The 22,373-nt window shown below is 45.8% G+C and overlaps 1 protein-coding gene across 3 annotated transcripts in view; it reads right to left on the bottom strand.

Annotated features, from left to right (window-relative positions):
- Positions 1-4,228: 4,228 nt before the first annotated feature.
- The window catches only part of map3k1 (mitogen-activated protein kinase kinase kinase 1, E3 ubiquitin protein ligase), a 44,562-nt gene continuing 26,417 nt past the window's right edge, over positions 4,229-22,373 (bottom strand). For 2 of the 3 annotated variants that reach the window (XM_036529280.1, XM_036529282.1), the window contains exons 5-20: positions 21,857-21,973; positions 21,249-21,397; positions 20,610-20,734; positions 19,233-19,314; positions 16,655-16,823; positions 16,171-16,425; positions 13,298-13,419; positions 12,760-12,851; positions 12,320-12,512; positions 10,084-11,359; positions 9,719-9,871; positions 9,226-9,388; positions 8,788-8,919; positions 8,317-8,459; positions 6,826-6,957; positions 4,229-6,149 (exon numbers count right to left, since the gene is read on the bottom strand). In XM_036529280.1, coding sequence (XP_036385173.1) covers positions 6,000-6,149; positions 6,826-6,957; positions 8,317-8,459; positions 8,788-8,919; positions 9,226-9,388; positions 9,719-9,871; positions 10,084-11,359; positions 12,320-12,512; positions 12,760-12,851; positions 13,298-13,419; positions 16,171-16,425; positions 16,655-16,823; positions 19,233-19,314; positions 20,610-20,734; positions 21,249-21,397; positions 21,857-21,973 — 3,453 coding nt within the window. In that variant the 3' untranslated portion in view covers positions 4,229-5,999. The remainder of the gene's footprint in view (positions 6,150-6,825; positions 6,958-8,316; positions 8,460-8,787; positions 8,920-9,225; positions 9,389-9,718; positions 9,872-10,083; positions 11,360-12,319; positions 12,513-12,759; positions 12,852-13,297; positions 13,420-16,170; positions 16,426-16,654; positions 16,824-19,232; positions 19,315-20,609; positions 20,735-21,248; positions 21,398-21,856; positions 21,974-22,373) is intronic. The other variant, XM_036529281.1, reaches the window with a different exon arrangement.

Raw genomic sequence — 22,373 nt, 5'->3', positions numbered from 1 at the left:
AGACGTCCGACTCCTGGCGAGGTAGTCAGAGCCGTTTTCGCTCGAATCCGCGAAGAAGCTGGGGATGGTCTCCTTGACAACGAGAGGCTGGATATTCAAATTCGTCATATCAGAGGATCTGCGCATCTCGCCTTGCCCATGAACTTTTTTTAAGAAAAGAAAAAAAAAAAAGCGGCACGCCAGGTCTAACAAAATACCAAATTTCTATGCCTATAGATAAATCGCGTTTTATAAGATAATGATGTGAAGATTCTTTGCTGCCTGACCAATTAATTAGCTATGCATTTACTGCTTACGTTAGATAGGAGGCTTGTTAGCTGGATTGTGAGCTTAATCAGAAAAAGTTCCTTTTCATATCAGCAAAGCTTGATCCCTCTTGTTGTTATTTTATGCCGCCTAACAGCCGATCCAGGATCAAGTGATTCATGCTTAATCCACATCCAAGCCCATTTTGTGTACACGATCTATACTGATTCAGGAGCGGTGCAGGGGGCAGAATGTCGAAATCTGATTTTGCTAATGTTAGCTAAAACAAATTAGATGAATAAAAAGGACATGCATTGACAGACTCGAAATGCACTTGCATTGACCCCTGAATACTGATACCAGCTAAATTCGATATTTGACGTTACCTCATACGTGGCCACAGCTCTGTTCACTAATCTTAGCACATGATTACAAACAGGACCAAGAGCGCGTGCTACATGTAATTCAACAACTTTGTGTAAATGTAGTTTACGGTCAATTTGTCAGTATGGACTGATTTCAATCAAACATAGCATTTTAAGCGTCAAGAAAAACTGTGAAATGAAAAACTAGTTCTACAGGATAATACACTGGGGATAGATACAAAAGGACTTAAATTGGTTAACTAAATAACCCAATGACTACTGACTGACTAATGACTATTTTAATTTACATACACGGTTCATGCAACTTACCCTAAGACGTGCTGGCCATAACTGAACCGATTTAACAGGAATGGTCCGCAAGTCCCATTAAAGTTATGTGTGAACATGTACCCTATGAATATTACAGAAAGGCCAGATATTCTCTGCTCTTGATTAATAACTGTGAATAGATGTAAATGGGATATATTTATGAGAGAAAGTCTAAAAACGGTACAGTTAATGTATTTAATTTCACTGTGTAACAGGAAGCATCAGGGGATTTTTTTTTTAGCTGAGATCATTTGTAGTTTTAGACACTAATAATGTAGGCCTACAGTACAAACCGCAGGCAAGTAACCTCTACTGTAAATTAAATCGATCAGTGTACTGCAGGGGCATCTAGTGGCGAAAGTTGTAATTACAACATTCAACAGAACAATTATTTTTCGAGGGGAACTATTAAAAGCCAGGCGAATTTAGTGTTGCCTGAAATGATGTTGGTTGTTTTGTCAGAAAAAATGAAGACATTGCGTCTACGCAGGCGCACGTAGAGTAAGAAGTTCGCGGAATGACATCTGTAAATTGTGAGTGTAGCCCTGTCCTGCGTAGGAAATGATAATCTATAACGACGAGTTAGAACATGAATAAAATGAATGAAACGGGACAGAATTTTCAAATACCTCCAAAATAACAAAACCAACATATAATATACGGTAAGACATCTTGAAGTGCAAAATTTCTGAAACACAGTCGTGTAGAAAATAATTGCAGCATCAACGGTCAATGTGCGAGAGGGCCACCTACAATAGTAAAGCAGCAAAAAATCGCCTTCCTGCATGGGCCCCTGACAGCGTCTGGGCCCCAGTGCGCTGCACCAGTTGCACCATCGATATTTACGCCAAAGATCTGTTTACCACCTCAATGCCCTGGGACCTCACACAGATTATTTGCATTAGGTGATTTTGGGGCAGAATTACTAGATTTACCCTTTTTTCACCTGTCCTGGCATTCAGCTATAATTCAGTGGTTTTGCCCATGTAGACAAGGCCCTATGCTATTTCAGCATACAGGCAACAATGACCAGACAGTGAATTATCCCTACAATGCACACTTTTTCATCATTGAGTTGGAACAGTTTTCTTCTTGTTTATAATGATGTTGTAATGCCCATGATTATGGAAAGGAACATTTCCCAGTGGCATGGCTGAAGGAAATGCTGAGGTAGATGTGATTGTCTGTTCTCTCAAAATGTTCCTTCACATTTTTTTCTCTTAATATTGAATACTGTTGCTAATAATAATTCTTATTTTAATGATCAGTAGTTAATTGCTGTTAATAACAATAAGCATACTATAGAGTTTATGGTTTGGTGTCAGTATTATTCTTGTATTTACATTTAGTCATTTAGATGCAAGAGGAAGTTTGATTATATAGCGAAGTGTTTTAGGATATAGCATGAATATTTGGAATTTAGTGTTAGTTGTGTCAAGATGCAGTTTGAACAGATAAGTTTTAATTCTGCAGTGGAAGATGGACAGTGACTTGGCAGTTCTGACTGTTGCGGGGAGCTCATTCCACCACTGGGGGGCCAGAGAAGAGAACAGACATGACCGAGAAGATGGATCCTTTAAGAGAGGGTTAACAAGGTGACCAGAGGTTGTGGAGTGGAGTAGTCTAGCAGAAGTGTATGGTTTGGTGATGTATTGGAGGCCATAGATTTTATTTTATTCTGGCCCCAAATAGTAACCAGTGGAGGGAGATGAGGAAAGGCATGACATGCAAGTATTTTGGCTGGTTATAGATACGTACCAGCATTTTGTGTGAGGTGGAAGGGACTGATGCCCCATGTAGTGACACCGGCAAGGAGAGAGCTGCAGTAGTGCAGTCAGGACAGCACGAGTGCCTGGACAATGATCTGGGCAGTATAAGTAGTGAGGGTGGACGGATTTTGCGGATATTGTAAAGACAGAATCAACATCTCCGGGTAATTGATTGTGTAATATTGATGACGTTCTGAAATGTACCTTTGGACCAAGGGTGATGGTAACCTCTATAGCTTACTGTGATAGCGGTGTATTAGTAGTAATAGGGAATTACATTTGCATAGTGATCTAACAGATCTTAAGATGTTTTAGGGTGGAGGGTGGACAACAGTGTGTAGCACCCACTTGGGTGATGCACAATTTTTGGTGGTTCACCATGCCAGTTTAGGTGGAGAGGGAAGGGTTTATTTTACAGATTAAACTGAGAAATGAGTAGGTGACTAGACAGAGAGATCCAGAATGGGAATCTGACAAGGCCACCACAGAAAATACTACTCTTTGTGATAGAGAGATCCCATGGCATTTAACAGCTTGTCTGCTATAGCACAATTTCATCATTACTGGACTGGGGTGTTGGATTTTGCTTGGTCCACTGGAAAGATTTCCTCCTGCTGGATTACCAACACCACTGCTCACTTCCAGGAACGATCTATTTTTTCCCCAGGGTCTCCCACCCAAACACTAACCAAGCACAGAAGCCAACAGGAATGTCCAAGGTGAAAGCAAAGAAGACCACACATTCTTTTTTCCCAACTTTTTTATTTACTAGAAAGACAAAACACCAAAATAAGTCCAAATTATGCTATAAAATGCTTCAAATGGGGTAAAAACTTTTAATAATTAAAATATCTTGATATATTTAAAATTACAAAGGATACAGCTTAAGCCAATCTTATTTTTCTTAACCCAGAGATTTCATGAGTTTATTTGCACAATAAAGGCGCTAATAGAAGTTAGCCCTTAAGCCCTGGAAATCTTTGAAGAAGAAAAAAAAATCAAAAACAAATTACAGTCAAATAGAATATATATTGAGAAAGTGAACTTTGGTAGAAGAAAACTCTATAGGACACCTGAGGTAGTAGAGACTGGAATAAAACAGCAATAGACGTTCTTTACACAAAAAAGTACCACCAAGTGACACAGGAAACAGCACAAAACAATTGACAATTTCAGTCCAGCTCCGATCCAAAAAAGGAAATAAGATTACATCACATCTGCATTTAAAATAAGAAAAATCAAATACATAAAACAGACCAGCAAGCTGGCAGAGACAGGCAGACGAGAAGAGAACTCAAAAGGCATTGAGAAATTGGTAAGAATTACAGGCATAACATGTTGAAGTAATACTGATTAGCTTTTATGAATCTGACAGAAACAGAATATTTCCAGTATATAAAAAAGACAAGAGTGCATAAATTTAAAGCTCTTAAAAAAGACATTGAAAGTAGGATAAGAAAAATAACCCAAAGCAGGAACAAAAAAAATAATTTCTGTATTTATGGAAAAAGTGTGGTATAAAAATACAGGTCAAGTACAATAAATTTAGCTACCAAACTTCACATTTATTTACATTTTAACTCTTCAAGCTTTGTCAAGCTTGCACTCCACATAAAGAAATAGAGCTTTGTATTAAATAAAGTTTCAATTTTGTTTAAATTTTCTTTCTGAAATTGTCACAATGTCAGCATTGACCTCCCACGTCCAATCATTTCTGTGTCTGGGATTCCAAATGAAAAAGATAGCAATAAACTTGCGTATTCTGTTTAAAAATATATATTTTTGTTCGTATTTCACATTTAACAGAGATTAGCAACCATTTTCTCTGTTTTACTTTTCTTGACTCATTATAGCCAGAACAACAATACTTGAAGAGTTACAATTCTTACAGTTCATACAATTACAATGATTTAGGAACATGCTCTAGAATTCTTACAAAAAAACGCTCATTGAAAGAAAAATCTGCCACTTGTCCAGAAATTTTGCAATGCATCCCTCCACCGAAATAAATTGTACAGCATTGAAATATTACTACATGGAAAATCCCTGGTGGAAAAGATGTATAAAATCTCATTACATTTATCCTCTTTTTTTTAAAAATATATACTTCCTAAATCAAAAGGAATTGACAATTTACTATTACAATGTATGAAGGAACAGCACCAAAAGAAGAAGGCAGATTAATAATCAACAGCGGGAGAAATATTCCTCTCCAATGAAATATAACACAGCTTGATTTGAAAGATAATGAAATGACAACGGCTAAATGACACATTTTCCTTAGATCTGAAAGGCTCAAACAGTGAGAAACCAGTAGGATGTTTACTGTGATCTGATTTCAAAACCTTCACCAGAAACCTCTTAGAAACACATTAAAAAGGTCGCAAAATCAATGGTTAGGTTTGACTTGATCTCAGTTACACACACAACCAAGTTTTATATATATATATATATGTATGGGATTTTCATGATAAAAAAAGACATCCAGATGAATCTTTGAAATACCGGTATCATGTGTTCACATTCAGCATTGTGTCTACTAGCAATGTTTCTGTTAGATTTCACCTTTCCCTGAAACACTTAAAATATCTTTCTGATAACTAAACCAAGTTAAATGGCCCAACAGTAAAATGCACAAATCGGAGGCATCTTTATATACTTGCATGTAGAAACGTGGCATACACAAAAATCAACTGATTAAAAAAATAGAGCCATTTAACTCCTCTTCTAGGCATAACAGATTTTTGACAATGATTGACACTGACGTACTCTGGAACATACAACAAGACGTTATATCCAAAGCAGTAATATAAGTATCTTATTCCATTGTCAAATGTTTGCCTTTTTATTTATTTATTCTTTTTATTTTTGACATGCGGGGTTTTGCAAAATAGAAATCTTATTCAAACCTCGCTGCACTGAAAATGGCTACAAAAGTGCTGAGCAAATAACCGTTTACCACAGAACTGCCTTTACAGAGCAAAACATTGTAGTCGATTAAAAACAAAAAGACAGGACTATAATTAAAGCTGGTCAAAAGAGGACCAGCATCGCACTTCTAAAAAAGGCACCATTTAGAAGCAAAAACCTGTGACTCGTGTTGCATTATGTGCTAAGGTACAGCAGTTTGTGGCCATTGCATGAGGACACACGGGCCTAAGACGGGCCCTACACTTGTCGTCGGGTGTCGTGTGCCTTGCCTGACGCTGAGGAAACGCTCTATGGCGCGAGCAGGCGGGCCCGCGGGGGGCCCTCAGTAGTATGTCGATGCGGAAGTGCGACGCGAGGTCTACCAATTGAGGCGGAAGACGGGGTGCTTGAGGAGTTCGCGGGACGGGGGGCGGTCCGTGGGCTGCAGCTCCAGGCAGCGCAGGGTCACGTCCCGCAGGCCGGGGGAGAGGTGTGCCGGGATTGTCGGTGCCGTCGTGGCGCTGGCGATCTGGGGGGACGACAGCACTGGTAAGACTGGTGCAAAACTTTTCGTGAAAGCTTAAGACAAAGGCAACCGTGGACATGAATTCACCCCCCCCCCCCCCACCCCCCTCCTCAAACCACACACTACTACCCGTACAGTTTGGATTTCTCCAAGCACGGCCTTCACGCAGTGCTCCAAGCATGAGAATCATGATGCACAATGAAAACTATTAGCAGAAAAAACAGTAATGTCTTCTTTTCCACCTCATCAAAAGGACTCTTTCACTGGCTACATAGATTAGCTTGAGTAGTAGCTTCCACATTAAGCATGAAATAATAAAAAAACAGTCTACTGCTCAGACTGAAAAACCAAGAAACACAAAGGTAATTAATGAAACAGAAGTAATGATTTACAATTTAATACAGCCACTATATTCTAATCTATAGGCACAAATTATAATTTTATAAAATACAAGGTGAACTTATAAGGGAATTTTCTAAATGGGACAATACAAACACTGAGCTGCTGTCAATAATGTGGAGGGGCATTAAGGCAGGTATGGGAGGGGCATTAAGCTATCGGAGGGGCATTAAAACAGCTAAGGGAGCATAAGACAGCTATGAGCTGAAGGGAGGAAACCCACAATTAAGCCTAAACCATGCCTACAACATGGCCTATGCCTGCGTTCAACTCTGCCCACCTTGAATATGAGAGCCAGGTGGTTGGAGTGTTTCTCCGCATTCCAGGGTGGCTTGGCGCAGGACATCTCGATGATGGCACAACCCACGCTCCACACGTCACAGCTGCGGCCATACTGCTGTCCCCTGAGCACCTGCCACACACAGGCCGGTCACAGATAAGGTATTACTGTATTACATTTCTCAAGGGCATCTACTGTTGTGTACACGCTCTCTGCCTTTATTAAGGACATTTACTGATGCGACTGCACGTACGATAAACATCCTGGACATACACACACATGGACGCACATACAAACGCACACAAACAAACACGCTTGGCTGGTTTCAACAGTAACAGTTTCATCAGTGCTTCTTGCATCACTGTCTCCAGGCACAAGCACAAACCTCAAGCACATGTACTTCACAATTCGCAAAACAATAATTTGCAGTACAGTGCCAAACACCTACATGAAAAAAGAAACTCTCAATGGGTAAATACATTTGCTGGAACAAACCAGATGCAATCATGCCACTTGATTAGCTGTAATTAGAAATATCAGAGTACGCAATCACAGGCGTACGTACACGCGCCCACACATGAAATGGGAATGCTGATAATGGATTAAAAGTGCTTTCTGGCAGCCGGGTTTGAATTCAGTCTCTTCAGTTAAAGATTGGAAACCACAGGCTTGTGGTGCGCTGGTAAGTCGGGGGCTAGAGAACAGAATCGGGCAGCGCTATTTCGAGGGACCGACATAATGAAGTGCAGGGGCCGCGGGCGGCGCAGCCAGCTGAAGTCCCTCCTAATTAAACATGGTTCGGACCACAAAGATAACAAGGCATTAAGAGGCCAGCCATTGTTGCAGCCTCAAAAGGATTACAATTTTCTTTCATTTGGGGGGTTCGCCGAGAAATCCAAATCCACTTTGCCCACTTCTGCGGCGGGCACGTGAGGACGAACGCCTCACATTACGGTCGCCGCGTTTCTCCCGAGCTTTGTCTGAGGCCATTGACATTTAAATCACCACAGACGAATGGTTTAGCCCACAAGCTTATCCAACAGACTGCAATGTGCACGAAGGAACAACAAAAAAGCCATCCTGATCCAGCACCCCTTCAGCCATCAAGCTCGGCAGCCTGCTCAGTAAGTGAGGCAGATTTTTGGCCTGAACCTCAAATAAGGTTCTTAAGTAACGTTACAGAATGTCACGAGCTTGGCCATAAGAGAACTTAACCACACTGTGCGGGAAACAAAAGAGTGAGACCTTCTTGAACGCTCTCCAATGTTAAGACTGTTTAACCACTCCAACTGGTTTAACCGAATCGGTCCGTAAGGATTCTACAGCTCTCAAGAAAGACAACGGGTTAAAACTACATATCTGGGCACATTCTCAGCTGAGAGTGGCAGGTAGCCTGGGTGTAATGCATGCGTCCGCACATGAACAGAAAGCTCCCAGGACTTGTGTGGAAACCTGGTCTAAAAATCATTTAATCTCTGCATCCGTCTTTACCTCGGGGGCCATGAAGGCGATGGTGCCCAGGAGCTGCCCCTGAAACTCCCCCGCGCCCGTGCCCTTGGAGGCCAGCCTGGCAGCTGCTCCGAAGTCCGCTATCCTCAGCCTCTGCCCTGTGCTGTCAATCAACAGGTTGGCACCTATACCAAGAGGGGGAAAAAGAGACAGAGAGAGAAACAAAGAGGGACTGGGGGTTAGTGCAGGGCACAGCAGGTGCACAAGAATGCCTTCCCTCATAGTGACAACACCCCCCCCCCCCCCCCCCCCCAACAAGTTCCCACACAAACGGCTGCCCGCATATGTTGCTTGGAACACCTCGAGAGGGGGCCAGGCTTTCTGAGGGTTGCCGGCAGACCATTGGCCGGGCCACAGCAGGCCACATCAGGTTTCGGTTGGCCCCTCGTGAGCAGCACAATGGCGGGGACGTTCCTAGGCACGGCCTGGCCAGAGCGCCTTCTGATCCCTCACCTTTGATGTCTCTGTGGATGATCTGGTTCTCATGGAGGTAGGCCAGGCCCCGCAGCAGCTGCTCCGTGTAGTTGATGATCACGGCCTCCTTGAACGCCCCGTACTTGTTCAGCAGATGGGACACAGAGCCACCTGAGGAGGGCAGGGAAGAGGACTTCAGAGGGGGGATTCACTGTGGAGGACCCGCTTTGATCCTCCAACAGCCTTGGTTCAACTACAATTACTGTTATTATGACACATATAATCACACAACAACAATACTAATGCTAATTATAATTCTTATTATTATTACTGTTATACAGACAACTTCTGATGCATGTACAATGAATAATGACAAACAGAATATCTATTAAAAATAATAATACATGAATACACTTGAGCTGCTTCCCTGTAGACGTGTGGCTCCACAGTGAAACAGTAATGTGGCTGTGGACTCACCTGCCATCCACTCCACAAACAGGTTGTAGTTGTTCTTCTCGCAGGTGGCGCCCAGCATGCGGATGATGTTGGGGTGGTTCAGGTGGCCCATCATTCGGATCTCCTCCCGCAAGGCCTCCACCACCTCCTCCTGCTCCGACGACGTGTTCCGCACGTAGGTCACCTGAAGGAGGGGAGGGTCAGAGACACAAGCGGTGAGAGGTGGTTTTTTCGGTGACCAGTACAATCAATTTAGAGTTCAAAATGCACTGTTTAAGTCTTAATAGTGCAGAGCTAAACTAAGCTACGGGTAAACTACTGGAGCTACAGCTCACCTTCAGGGAGGGCAGTTGGGAAACATTTCTGTGCACTTGGGGTAAGATCTAAAATAAGATGCTGTTTTTTGACAACATATCTAGTGATTCTAAATGTCTCTTGGTCTGTTTGCAAAACCTTTCAGTGGGGTGTGAATAATACCCCCACTCTCCAGCAGGGGGAGCCAGCATCTCCTTACCTGCTTGACGGCCATCAGTGTGCCGGTGCCCACGTCCTGGGCCTGGTAGCAAGATGAGAATGCGCCGAGGCCGATCTGCTGGCCCTTCAACCACTCCACCCCTTCCCTGTAGGGCTGCTTTGCTTTGGTATGGCCAGGTAGAGTCTCTGGGGTCTGGAAAGGACAACCAACATGGGAAATTATCTAACAGCACACCTGTACACATGATGGTGTTACTGTCACCATAAATACTGCTTTACATAGTATTGTTCTCATCCATGGATGTTTCAGTAAGGCTGAGGTGATAAACACTGATGTACATTATCAATGATCTGCTCACATGACATTTTATCAGTGCCACCTAGCTGAAAAGAGGCCACACTTACATCCACCTGGATGATGATGACATCGTCTCCCTTGTCCACCTGCAGCTGGGGGATGGCGGGCAGGGCGTCCTGCGACTCTGACATCGCCATGACGATGGCCAGCGCCTCCTCCTCCTCGGCCTCCATCTTCTCCTTGCACTTCTGGTTCTGGGTGACGTCGTCGGTGTAGGTGCCGTCCTCGGCGCCGGCCTGCTCCGGGGACAGCACGGCCACCTCCGACTTGAAGGTGACGGTGCTGTCACCGGCGGGGACCGAGCCCTCGAGGAGGTCCTCCATGCTGGAGTTGAGCTCGGCCGAGGCGTCCAGGCCGCGGAACTTGTCCTCCACGGGGGTGAAGACCGTGTCCTCGCTGGGGATGAGGGCCGTGCCCCCCGTCCGGCCGCAGGCGCTGTCGCAGTGCGGGACGTCGGGCAGGTCCAGCTTCATGCTGCTCTTGGTCGCCTGACAGACTGCCTTGCCCTGCCCCTCGCCGGGGGAGGGCCGGGAAGGTTTTGGTCTGTGGATCTGGCTGCTGGGGAGGGGGCGGGCCTGGGTGAAGACGGGCGACAGCTTCTCGCAGTCTTTGCCGGCACCGGCGGCTTTCTGCAGGGGGAACTTTCGCTGGGCTCCGGGGGAGGAGGCAGCGAGCTTGCCGGGGGCGAACCCCTGGGGCCGGGTCTTGGGGCTGTCCGGCCCGGGGAACGGAGAGGGGTGGGACCCGGAGGGGGAGGGGAGGGTCTGAGGGTGGCTGGAAGAGGAAGGCGAGTTCAGACACTGACTCAGCGGCCTGCTCCGGGCCTGAACCGGGGGCTTTGGGATTTCGGGGAGCGGCCCCGGGGGCGGGGGCCCGGGCGCGACGGCCGCCAGCCGCTCCGTAACGTCCTCGGGGCTGCCGCCGGGCTTGGCGTGGCCGTGCGTGCGGGCCGCCTTCCCGGGCAGTTGCACGGTGGGCGTGGGGGTGTTGTTCTCGGTGCCGCTGGGCGAGTTGTTGGGGGCGGAGGGCTCCAGGAAGTCCTCGCGCTGCCCCTCCCCGACGTGCATGTCCTCCAGGCCCAGGTGGATGGCCTCCAGGATGTCCATCTCCTCTGCGATGGCCAGCAGGCGGCGCCGCATACGCGCGTAGTGCGTGGAGCTGGTGACGCTCAGCATGTCCAGCAGTTTGACGAAGACGTGGGGCACCCGGGCCACCATGCGGGCGGCACTCAGGAACACGCGCCGTGACAGCTTGCCCACCATGGAGTGGGAGTTGTCTATGGACTGCAGTGCAAAACTCAGGAGGGGCATCAGTTTCTGATACCTGTGAATGATAGCCGCACTTTAATAAAGACATTACAGAACGGTTAACTCAGACAGACAGCATGCTGCACAAATACAGATTTCTGAACAGGAATTAAGGTGTGAAAATCACGCTGTATGATATCTTTCCAACTAACATAGGTAGAATAAAACTAGCAGTCCAGCCAGTCAGAAAGGTTGCTTGAGTTTTAAGCCTTGGACCCATTTCATATGAAGTGGCCTTCCCTTCTGCTGTGGAGCTGTCACACTGTGATTGGTTTTGTCAATTAACTAAATCTGAAAAGCTTCTGCTTCACAGCAACAATGCAGTTGTATTTTCTCAGTGTTTACTGGCCTACTTAAAGACCACCTAGGGTTGGCCTCTCGAAAATTGGCAGTAGCTTAGCTAACAATGGTTTGTTTACTTCTACACTATACTAGAATATGAAATTAATCTGCAGTTCATTTCTGAAAACATTTTAAAATAAACACCTCGGAAAATGTTAAACGCAGCAAATGTGCCAAGTCAACAACTCTAAGATAGCAAGTTGCTAAAGTTTGCTGCTCTAATAATTGTGTATAGATACAATTTTTATTTGCTAGGAAAATCACAAAACATGGAAGAGGAAAGGCAGTCTCACTACTGGTACCCTGAAAAAAAAAAACTGATCAATTTTAATGCAATTACACTGAATGAGTCAAGCTAAACAAGGCCATTTTTATTACAGACCACGTCTGTGGAACTACGCTCGCCTGCTGTTGTGGAACACACTTGCTGAAATCAGATTAACTCAGCCAATCCTGGCTCTCAGGCCATATCCCCAAACAGCACCCACATCTCGACATGCACGTTATGTTCAAACTCCGCAGTACCTCTGAGCCAGCGTGGCACTCAAAGATTTCTCATCCTGATCACAAATTTAAATCGCCCACTGCGGTCCAATCTACAAAAAGAAGGGCATCTGAGTCCCCCTCCCCGTACCTCTCGACCAGAGTTTGGGACTGGTGGCAGTCCCCGCTGGAGACGATGTGGGGGTAGAACTCGGCGGGAAACTCCAGCAGGAGGCGGTCGATGAGGCACAGGCGTCCCAGCAGGGCCTGCCAGTTGGTGGCCTCCGTCTGAGATCCCAGAATGCAGTTCAGGACGTAGTCCACCCCGCCGATACCAATAGACCCTGTCAACAGAGAGAAAAAGAGAGGGCTCCATCAGTGTCAAAAGTCCTGTCTGTCTGATATCATTCTGCAAACACACTCTGACCCTGATCGCCTGGGCCACAATTCAAATATTGTGTGCACAGTGGGAGTTTAATGACTACATCGAACTTTTCATGAGAAACAGCCCAAAAGGACTGACTGACAAACAAATGCAAATGTACTTTTTGAAAGACTAATGTTAAGGAAGAACGCTGATTGAGACAGTACCTGCTTTGAGGATCTCCCTGCCCACTGCGAGCTCTCCAACCTGCCCCTTACATAGTTCCAGTAGGGTGGACACAGACAGCTGGCTGGTGCGACTGTCAGGAAGTACAGGGAGACATGAGCTTCAGCTGAGAGAGTGGAGATAACACTGCAAGCAGGACATCACACATCTACCTGGCAGCCAGAGCAACCGCTAACACAGTCCCTACATTCATATGATGTTACTTTCTTTCTGTATCTCAGCATATCACTGATTAAAAGCCTTGCATCTGCAAAGTATCGCCCCCCCAGATGGGAAAACAAAAGGTCTAATAAACTGAAAGAAAAGAACATTAATTTACATATTGTATAAATAGAATTTGTATATATTGTCTTCATCTGACTGGCATATCTATCAGCAACACACTTCTCTGCATGTAATATCACCTTTCAGCACTAGATGGCGCTCGCTAACTGTCAACGCATCGGAGACTTGCTGCACTCAGCTCACCTGTGCAGGTGGCTCAGTCGGCTTGCGTCCGACAGTCGCGGGCGAAGTTACCTGTTAGCGTCCGCACACTTGACGAGTATGGTCTCCACCACGGGCCGGAGCAGCTGCTGCAGACGCGTCCGCTCGGCAATCGTGTGGCAGGGCGTGTACACCAGCATGGCCCGCAACGTTTTCTGTGCAAAGGGACAGAGCAGCAATCACTTCAGAGGGGAACTCTACAGCTCAGACACATCAAAACCGTTCCTACCTCCCCGAGCATTAGGACAGCCGACATTATTCGGGGGGAACGATCCCCTGTCGGGTCAACTTGCAACACAGCTCCAGATTCAAAATGATCAAGCATCGGGTCCCAAAACGACCTCCCCGGCTGGTCTCTTCCGCGACTTTCTCGACAGACAGTCTGCGGCTGGAGCCGAATCCGGCCGGACGCCGTGTCTTTTAGCGGACGCGTATTTACCAGCGGGCAGGCCTGGATCAGAGACGCGGGGCAGAGGCATTCCAGCAATGTCCTGAGCAACTGCTGCTCCGAGACGGAGGAATGCGGCCCCGTCCCCAGGCCTGACGCCTCCGCGCCGCACTGAGAAACCATCAGAGGCGCCGCGTGAAAACCACCACAGCCGCCGACGACCAGAGAAGACCCCCGCGGCCGAGATAGCTACTGCGAAAAACAACGGTGCCTACGTCCACACACAGCGCGGCGGACTCTGCCCCTGTCTCAAAGGTTGGAGCGGGAGGGGTGGGTGGCGGCACGCTGCACTGTAACAGTGTTTTCCTAGGCGCGGTGCATAACAGTACACCACACTGTAACGGTGCATGCTGTCTTTGTCTTGCACTGCCTAAATGTAGCACCATGGGTCCCAGGGGAACGTTATTTCAACCATACTGTATACTTGCATATGGATGGGCTGACAATAAAGCTCTCTTGACTTGACTTGGTGCAGCAGTAGTCTGCCTCCCCTTCAGCCAGGAGGCAAGAGGGGGACTGACATACAGGCTATATGGCACTAGGCCATGCCAAGCCAAAGAGAGCAGGCCCTACACTTTACTCTGAAGCACATCCACAGGGTCTGTTCATAATGTTATTTATTAATTACTAATTATTAAAATTTTTTCTTCATAATATTGTTATCATTGTCAATAGCATTATCATTATAAGCAGTAGCAGCAATAACAGTAGTATTAATAGCAGTATTTAATTGTAGTTACATATATCCTCTTATACCCAACGTCATGTACATTAAAAATTTTTAGTGCATGACATGAAACTAATAATCACATACAATATCACCCATACCATACAGTTATCTCATAGATAACATGGAGACAAAGTTCAGAAATCCTATAAAAAACCACAATCAGATGTGTGACATGTGTTTGGTTAATTGGCAGATTGCAGCAGATCTGAGTCAGTAGAACCCAGATACAGTCTTTAGAGTTGAGAGCAGTGACTGAGCGCAGTATGAAGAATTCACTGCATCTCTAACAAAGCCATCTTGTCACCTCCCTGCTGCTGTTTTAAACTGTCGAGCAATGGGAGAAACGCAACTTTCGCACCCGAGCACAGCTTCGGGAGACAGTGATCTTACAAGGAGGGCATGCACTTTTGCCTTTGTCGTTTTACAAACCTGCCGTAGGCACAGACGTGCAGGCATTGACCCTGGCTTAACGCGCTGCAGCTTTTGATGTGTGCACGCCGTAGACACGGTCTTAGCCTTGAAGACTTAATCGCTGAGGTGTACGTGTGAAATGGTTCCTCTATGGGTTTACGGAGTTCTGCTAGGCGGCCTACACACGGAGTGGAGCTCCTCAAAGCCGTGATTAAACTGGCTTGGGCCCTCCCCCTAACAATGATGGCCATGGTATTTTTAGCCCAAACCCCCCCCCCCCCCCCCCCCCCCCTGTCTTTGTAGAGGAGTACAACCACACTGAACCCTGTCTGTACTAAATATGCTGGAAACCCCCCGAGCAGACAGAACTTTGTTGTTTTCATAAATGCCGCTCACTGAAGCAAAGAGCCAGGGGCAGGAAGGGTGGGGGGGGGGTGTATGTCGAGCTCTTAGAAGCCTGAATTTAAAACACATCAAGTGGTATTGTTCTTTATTTAAAGAAGAATAAATAGGTTTGTGTGTGTGTGGGGGGGGAAATGAACTCGACAGTCTGCCTCAAGATTGTGGGCCGCTTTGCGGTCGCCCTGGTGGAAATGAGCTTTAGAGCCAGTCAGGAAGCCATCTCCAAGACTAAACTTTAGCACAGTTCCGGTAACTCCACCGCTGAGCTCTAGTGAGAGTGGCTCAAAAAGAAAACATCGAAAAAAAAAAACAACAATGTGTGTTGTATTAGGATTACACAAGACCAACTCCTCTGGGTCAGCCACTCGGTGCAGCGTTTCAACATAAGCCTGACTCTCAACGCCGGGCTGAGTCATATGAAGCCACCCACCTCCTCGAAGATTATTATCTGGAGTCTTGTGACTAGAGTGTGCCCTTGTCGCTTAAAACGCTGTAGCCGAGTGACAACACACTTAAGATAAACAGTAATCTCTGGAGTTGTGAGCCAGTCACTACATACTCTGGCTGCGTAGGTTTAACACCATGTAGATTGTTTAAAACAAACATATAAGCTCAGCCACAACATATACCTTCATTACAAAATATAAAATTTATCAGAACTTTTACATGTTCTTAATTATAAACTCTCAAGTTATTACATTAAAAAACTGGATGTGAGAGAAGCAAGAGCTTGTTTTCAAGCCAGAAAAAACACATTATGAGGCCATGGATAGTTGCTTGTGAGAGATCATTTTGATGAGCGTGGTGAAATGTTTAGGCACAAATTTGTTCAAAATGTGCTCATGTGACAGACTGTCCCATCATGCACATGAACAGAGACAAATGTCCTGCTTTCGTTGGGACGGGGGAACTTACCAGCGCAGCCACGTAGACTTTGTAGACGGGGTCTGCGCAGACCATGGACAGGACACTGCAGCAGGACTCCACCACCACATCCCCGGACGCCTCCCGGCTGCCTGCTGCCGCCCCTAGCCCCGCCCCGAGACAGGAGCGCTCTCCATTGGCCAGCAGCAGCGCCCCGCTCACGTCATGGGACAACCTCCGCAGGGCCATCTCCCGGATGTTCCAGTTCCTGGAGAAGAGGCACCCCACCAGCTCCATCCCAAACACCTGAACAAACACACACCGTATACACGTTATTGGCATGAAACCCCCCTCCCTCGCACGCACACACACACAAGCAAACACACACTTTATTAGCTTTATTAGCACACACACATTCAGCAGAGGAGCCAATGCATGTATGCACGCATGGACACACTCACGCACAGAGGTCGCTCCTAAGAGAATAGCACATGCTTCACATACTTCACCGTCACCGACAAGAAGAGGATCTCACCTTGATCCAGGGCTCAGCCAGCTCCTTGTAGGTCTGGGGGATTTGCTGGACCCCATAGTGGGGGAGGGTGAAGTCACCCTCCTGCGCTGGTCTCGGTCCCTCGATTTGTGACGATGCCTGGTTCTGGGAACGACCCACTGCACTGTCTGCCGGTGTGGCTGGCTCATGGCTGCTCACACACACACACACACACACACACACACACACACAAATCAGTCAGGCACCTACACAGCAGCAACTGTCACAACCTCTGACTTTTGCCTCGCTCTTGTGAGGCGTAAGCCCCACACATACCTCTAAATACAGATACACATGTGCAAGTGACCAACAAATTTTGTTCCCCTTTGTGTTTAACAACTTTACAAACAACGCAAGAAAAGCTTAGCAACACAGAGATGTGAAGTAGAGTAACATAACCGTGTGTGAAAATGTTTTTATGTGCATCACAGCAGGTCAGAGCTGGATGCAAAGCACCCCACTCTTTAAGGAAGCAAGTCACACTATTCTTTGTCTAAAAGTTGCTTTTTTAAGGAAGAAGTTGTCAGCAGTAGGGATGGGTGTTAACCAAAGTCTTCCAACATCTACATGAATTTGCTATGATAGACAAATTGTGTGTTTTTGGTGTGATGACCCAGTGAAAAAAAATAAGGGATACATAGTGACTTCTGTATATCAATGCAGGCTGGCTTCTGCAAATGTCTCTTTTCTGGACAGCCACATTTTTTTTTTTTCATCTGGCAACAGTAGAATACCAAGCCTTGTCATTTAGCAAACTGGCACAATGGATTTGAATAATTACACTGGAAAAATTATTCAGGGAAAAAAAAATGAATGGGGTGGGGGATTTCTCACTTTTAATGCGGGAGAGGAAAAACAACACCACCGCCGTGACTAGCTGCTGTCACCTACGTCCAAAGCAGACACACACAAAACATATACTGGTGCCTGGTTGTCTAGGTCACGTAACCATGTGGAGGAGATCCAGCAGACGACTAAACTCTTGAGTGCTGATGGATGTCCTACCGCGGTGCCAGTTGATGCATTGTGGGAAAGCACTCACCTACAGTACTGACAAGACTGCTGTTGCACTTTTTCTTTTGGCCACCAGACTGTTGTAAAAGCCTTTTATGAACAGGATGTTGCCCTCGCGCAGGTAATACCCAAAACCAACTTTTCGTGAAAAGTTGAAAATGAAAAGGCGGCTTAACATGCGACATCTTTTGATGTGCACGTTACAGATATGACTTCAGCATAACTTTATAACTGTCTGCATGCCCTAACACGATCTCTAAAGCTGTGAATAGCTTAAGTCTCATGTGATACAAGGCAGAAAAAAAAAACTCAGCTTAAGCCTGTCTATTGCAGCTTGGTAATGCTACAATATCACTTTTCACTCTTGATACTCCCAAAAAAACAAAACAAAACAAAAAAAGCTGCCATAAAACAGTTGGGTTTGACCTGGTGGAGTCTTGTAAAATAAAAAAAAACAGTATATTGAATACAGACGAACTTAGAGCAGTGCAGACATGGGACGCCTCGGATACGGATGAAGTCACTCTTTTTACATGCATTTTGGCTGCCAATCCTATTTTGCGTCTGCATGTTTGATTGACGTGTGCATTTTCGATGCTGCCCAGCCAGGAGTAGAGTGGGGGCGTAATTAATTTGGGTCAGCTTGTGCGATGGCCAGGAGCTTATAGGGAAGAGGTCTAATTTGGTCCTGTTGACTCTGGCATTCCTAAGGTCCCACCGAGGGCTCAGTTGGTGGGTCAAATTAATCTCAATATGGGTGTCTTAGCACACTGCATTAGCCCTGTAGCGGTTAGTGCATAGCATGTCTGGCCCACATCCTCATGATCAGAGCCCTTTCCTTTCAATGGTCTTCTGTGCATCAAATGGTACAATTCTAACGTATCTTGCCATTTAATGGCTAAGTCCATCATTTAAAAGCTTATAGAAACTAACCTGGTCAGGACCATTGATCTGGGGTTTTCCCAGCAATGCTAACTAACCTCTTTCCCATACGCTAATAACTAAATTCCAGCTTGTTCACAAAAAAAAAAAATATTAATCAAAAGTTTCAGTTCTGCATACGTTCAGGCAGTCTACAAATTTAGGCCCCACAAACTGGGCAACAGTGTGCCATAGTGATAACAGGGCTCATAGCCCAAAGGCTGCTGGACTGATTCCCAGATGGGGCACTGCTGCTGTACCCTTACCCACTGCTGCTTAAACCAAATTGCCTCAGTAAAATATTCAGCTGTATAAATGGATAAGTCAGTCTGGCTAAGAGTATCAGGAAAGCAAATGTAAAGTAAATGTAATCTATACAACCTTGAAATGAAGTTAAGTAAACTGAAGCTATGTTTTTAGCCTCGGTCCTGCCATCTTTCAACAGCCCTAGGCCTCCTCAAGCAGTGCAGCTGGAGAGCCAGCACTGCAGTGAGCTCAGACCAAGCCAGCTGCTTCCTGAGGTTATGACTGAGAGCAGCACGGTGTTCGCTGCCATTGTGTCTGGCTTTCCAAGAGGACATATTTGAGATCGACACCTCAGTTTAAACAAAGAGAGTATCGTTACCTGTAAAAGTCATGTGACTTCCACTTGGCTCTGCAGAGGGGGCAGATTAAGGTCTCCTGGTTTCTCCTGCACTCCTCCGCCCCTGTAATGCCAAGAAGACACGGACGGTGAGATCGTTTTCCCAAGAGGAAAAAAAAAAAAAACCTTTCTGACTGCCCGTCAGAGGAGATGCAGACTGAAGCAACTTTCACGCTCCAATCAGACAGCCTTGCGAGTGGTCACGCATGAACAACTCACTTCCACCATGTCTCAATTCCAGCTTCCGCCACAGAGTCCAGAGTGGGGTAATAGCGCAGAACAACGTCAGATGACATGGGATAGAGAGACCTATTCAACTGTAAAAATTTTCATGGCCGATTACTGCAGCTCACTAAATGTCTATGGTCCACCGTCCGAAGTGGCCTCACGCAAGGTCGAATAATCCAATATTTCCCTCGTCAAAATACCATGAAGCCTATGGATTTTCCACTTTCATTTCTTTCCCCCAATCTGAGGACACGTCTGTGTTTATGCAACATCAGCAAAAATGTGTGAGGAAGATTGGTTTGCTTTGGTGAAGCATGAGGCGCAGTACGCACATGAACGCTTTGATAAACTGATATGGTTGGTGGCTTGCAGAAACAGAATTCCACTGCAAGCTACGAAAAGCAACTGAAAGCTCCTGACTTGGTAAAAGCGATTCCACTGAAACTGCCTTCATCCCTCTTTACTTTCTCTTAAAGGCTGATGGGGTTCCAGTGTTCAAACTACAAATTCCCTCAGACTGGAGGTAAAACGACCATCTAGGCAGGCTTTAGCAGTTACTGGCTTTATATATCTTATTGTTGTCTATCATTGTATGGTTGTCTATTATTGCATGGTGATATACTTTATGGTTGCCCACCACTGTATGTCATTTCTGCCTCCAGAACATTCTAGCAAGGGAAATGCACTTTGTCTTTGTCACTTCCTGAGATTATACAGCCCCTGCTTTTTTCAGAATGATTTGCAATGAGGAAGACAAATCACAAATGACAGTAAACCATGTTTACTAATGCCATTGTGGATTCCTTCGTGATTTCATCCTAATTTTATTTTCTGCAGCATTAACATTGGTTCATGTCGTCTGTTAGCCATTTGAACAAAACTCCTGTAACCCATAATAATATTTTACTAAACAAAACCTACTTTAATAGAAAGAGAAAGTTACATAAAAAGTAAGATCGTCAAATTTCATAGCTATTAATTCTTGCAGGTAAAGATGGCTTACTGCTTTGTACCGAACAGACTGTGTCAAAGTTACTGCAAGAGTAGGATCCTGGGGCCTGGACTTGTGTGTTGAGCACAGGGGTAGCTAGTGTGGGTAGGATTCGGGCAAAGCAGGGGGGTGGGACTCACAGATGGACATGCAGTGGTGGTGCAGCTTATTCCTGCAGCCCTCCTCGCACACGGTCAGACTCTCCTCGTCCAGCATGTCCAGCAGACAGATCGGACACATCTGCTCCTCCTCATCCTTCATGCTGCTGCTCCAGAGCAGAGACAGAGAGGGAGAGAGTGTGTGAGAGAGAGAGAGAGAGAGAGAGAGAGAGAGAGAGAGAGAGAGAGAGAGAGAGAGAGAGAGAGAGTGTGTGTGTGTGTGTGTGTATGTGAGAAAGAGAAAATGTGTCAGAGAGAGAGGGTGTGTGGGAGAGAATGTGTACAGCAGAGAGCGTGAGTGGGGGAGAAAGCATGTAACAAAGAAAATGTGTTTTCACACCTCTGTGCAGGAGTAAAAAGAATACTAGTTCACTTAGTGTCATTTGACACAGTAACGATGTTAAGAGTGAACAGCAAAGACAATATATTCTATTGCATCAGATGCTACAATAGCAAACATGCTTACATACAAAGATATCACGATTTAACAGCAAATGTGATTCACAGAGGAACTGCACAGAGAGGCTCTCACTGTGAAGCGATGTTACATTTTAAAGTGAAAGTGGAACTGCTGTCATTAGGAGGCTGCGTGTTCCCTCGAGGTCCTGAGTGAGGGCCTACCTGTTCTCATTGCTGGAGGAGGAGGTGCTGGACGCACAGGATGTGTGAGAGTTGGACATGCGCGAGACAAACTTCTGAATGGTGTTGCGAGAGGGAGCTTTGATTCGTGAGCTGCGGCGATTGTGGTACTTCTGAAACAAGCTCTCCACCTGTACGGATGTGAGGGGAATGAGACACATACATTTAGCTTTCATGCATATAGCCCATCCTTTGGAGTCGGCAAACAATTAGCTACCGTGTCGTACACTGTTTGTTACCTGACTTTTAATTCGCCCTACAATTAAACACATAGTGCTGGGTCTATTAGGAAACCTAGTCACCTAAGCATTGCCCATGCCTTTTGAAAAGACCATGAGTCTGAGGAGTGAAATTATCTTGCGGATTGAATGAATACAGGGTGACGGGATGCACTCTGGAGTGGCTTGATTAGATGCTAGGTGATGGGAGGGACATGGATGTGATTTGATTCAACACTTGCTTCTGGAACAGAGGGGGCGTAATTTTAATGGACACTCTGTGATGGGACAAATTGGGGTGTCATTTTATTGGCTAGGTGCTGGAACAGGGTGGATGTGGTTTCCTAGAATTCTGGATGTTGTGCAGGTTACCTCAAAGTTCTTGAGGGTTTTTCTCCAGAGCAGGGGGTCAGAGGGCTCCAGCTGGAAAACTCTCAGCATGACGAAGAGGACGTGGATACAGAAGGTGCCTCTGCCACAGCTGCAAGTCTAGGGAGTAAATAGGGAGAGATGTGTTAGGGCCACAGGCTGTAACACTACAAAGCACCAGCACACTTCCACCAAACAGAACCCAGTCCTAGTCAGGGAGGACTGTAGTACTGGCTGGATTTCAAGCCCCACCACTGTCATAAACAATCTCAGAATCTGAGACAAAGCTCCCACCAAGACAAATGATTGACAACAATATATTATAATATACAACCTGCTCACTTCAAGGACAATGCCAACACCTGGCTATGATGACACAGTCCTTTCAGTCCTTTCGGTGCTCCTTCTGAGATGCTAAGTCCACTTAGTCATCATCTAATAGACTACTTGGAGATGTACCGTGAACATAAATATTTATTTGCAAAACTTTACGTCAGCTTCTGGCAGTAAGTGTAAATAC

Source organism: Megalops cyprinoides, chromosome 5 (genome assembly GCF_013368585.1).
Source record: "Megalops cyprinoides isolate fMegCyp1 chromosome 5, fMegCyp1.pri, whole genome shotgun sequence".
NCBI lineage: Eukaryota > Metazoa > Chordata > Actinopteri > Elopiformes > Megalopidae > Megalops > Megalops cyprinoides.
This window is presented reverse-complemented; position numbering and strand designations above follow the sequence as displayed.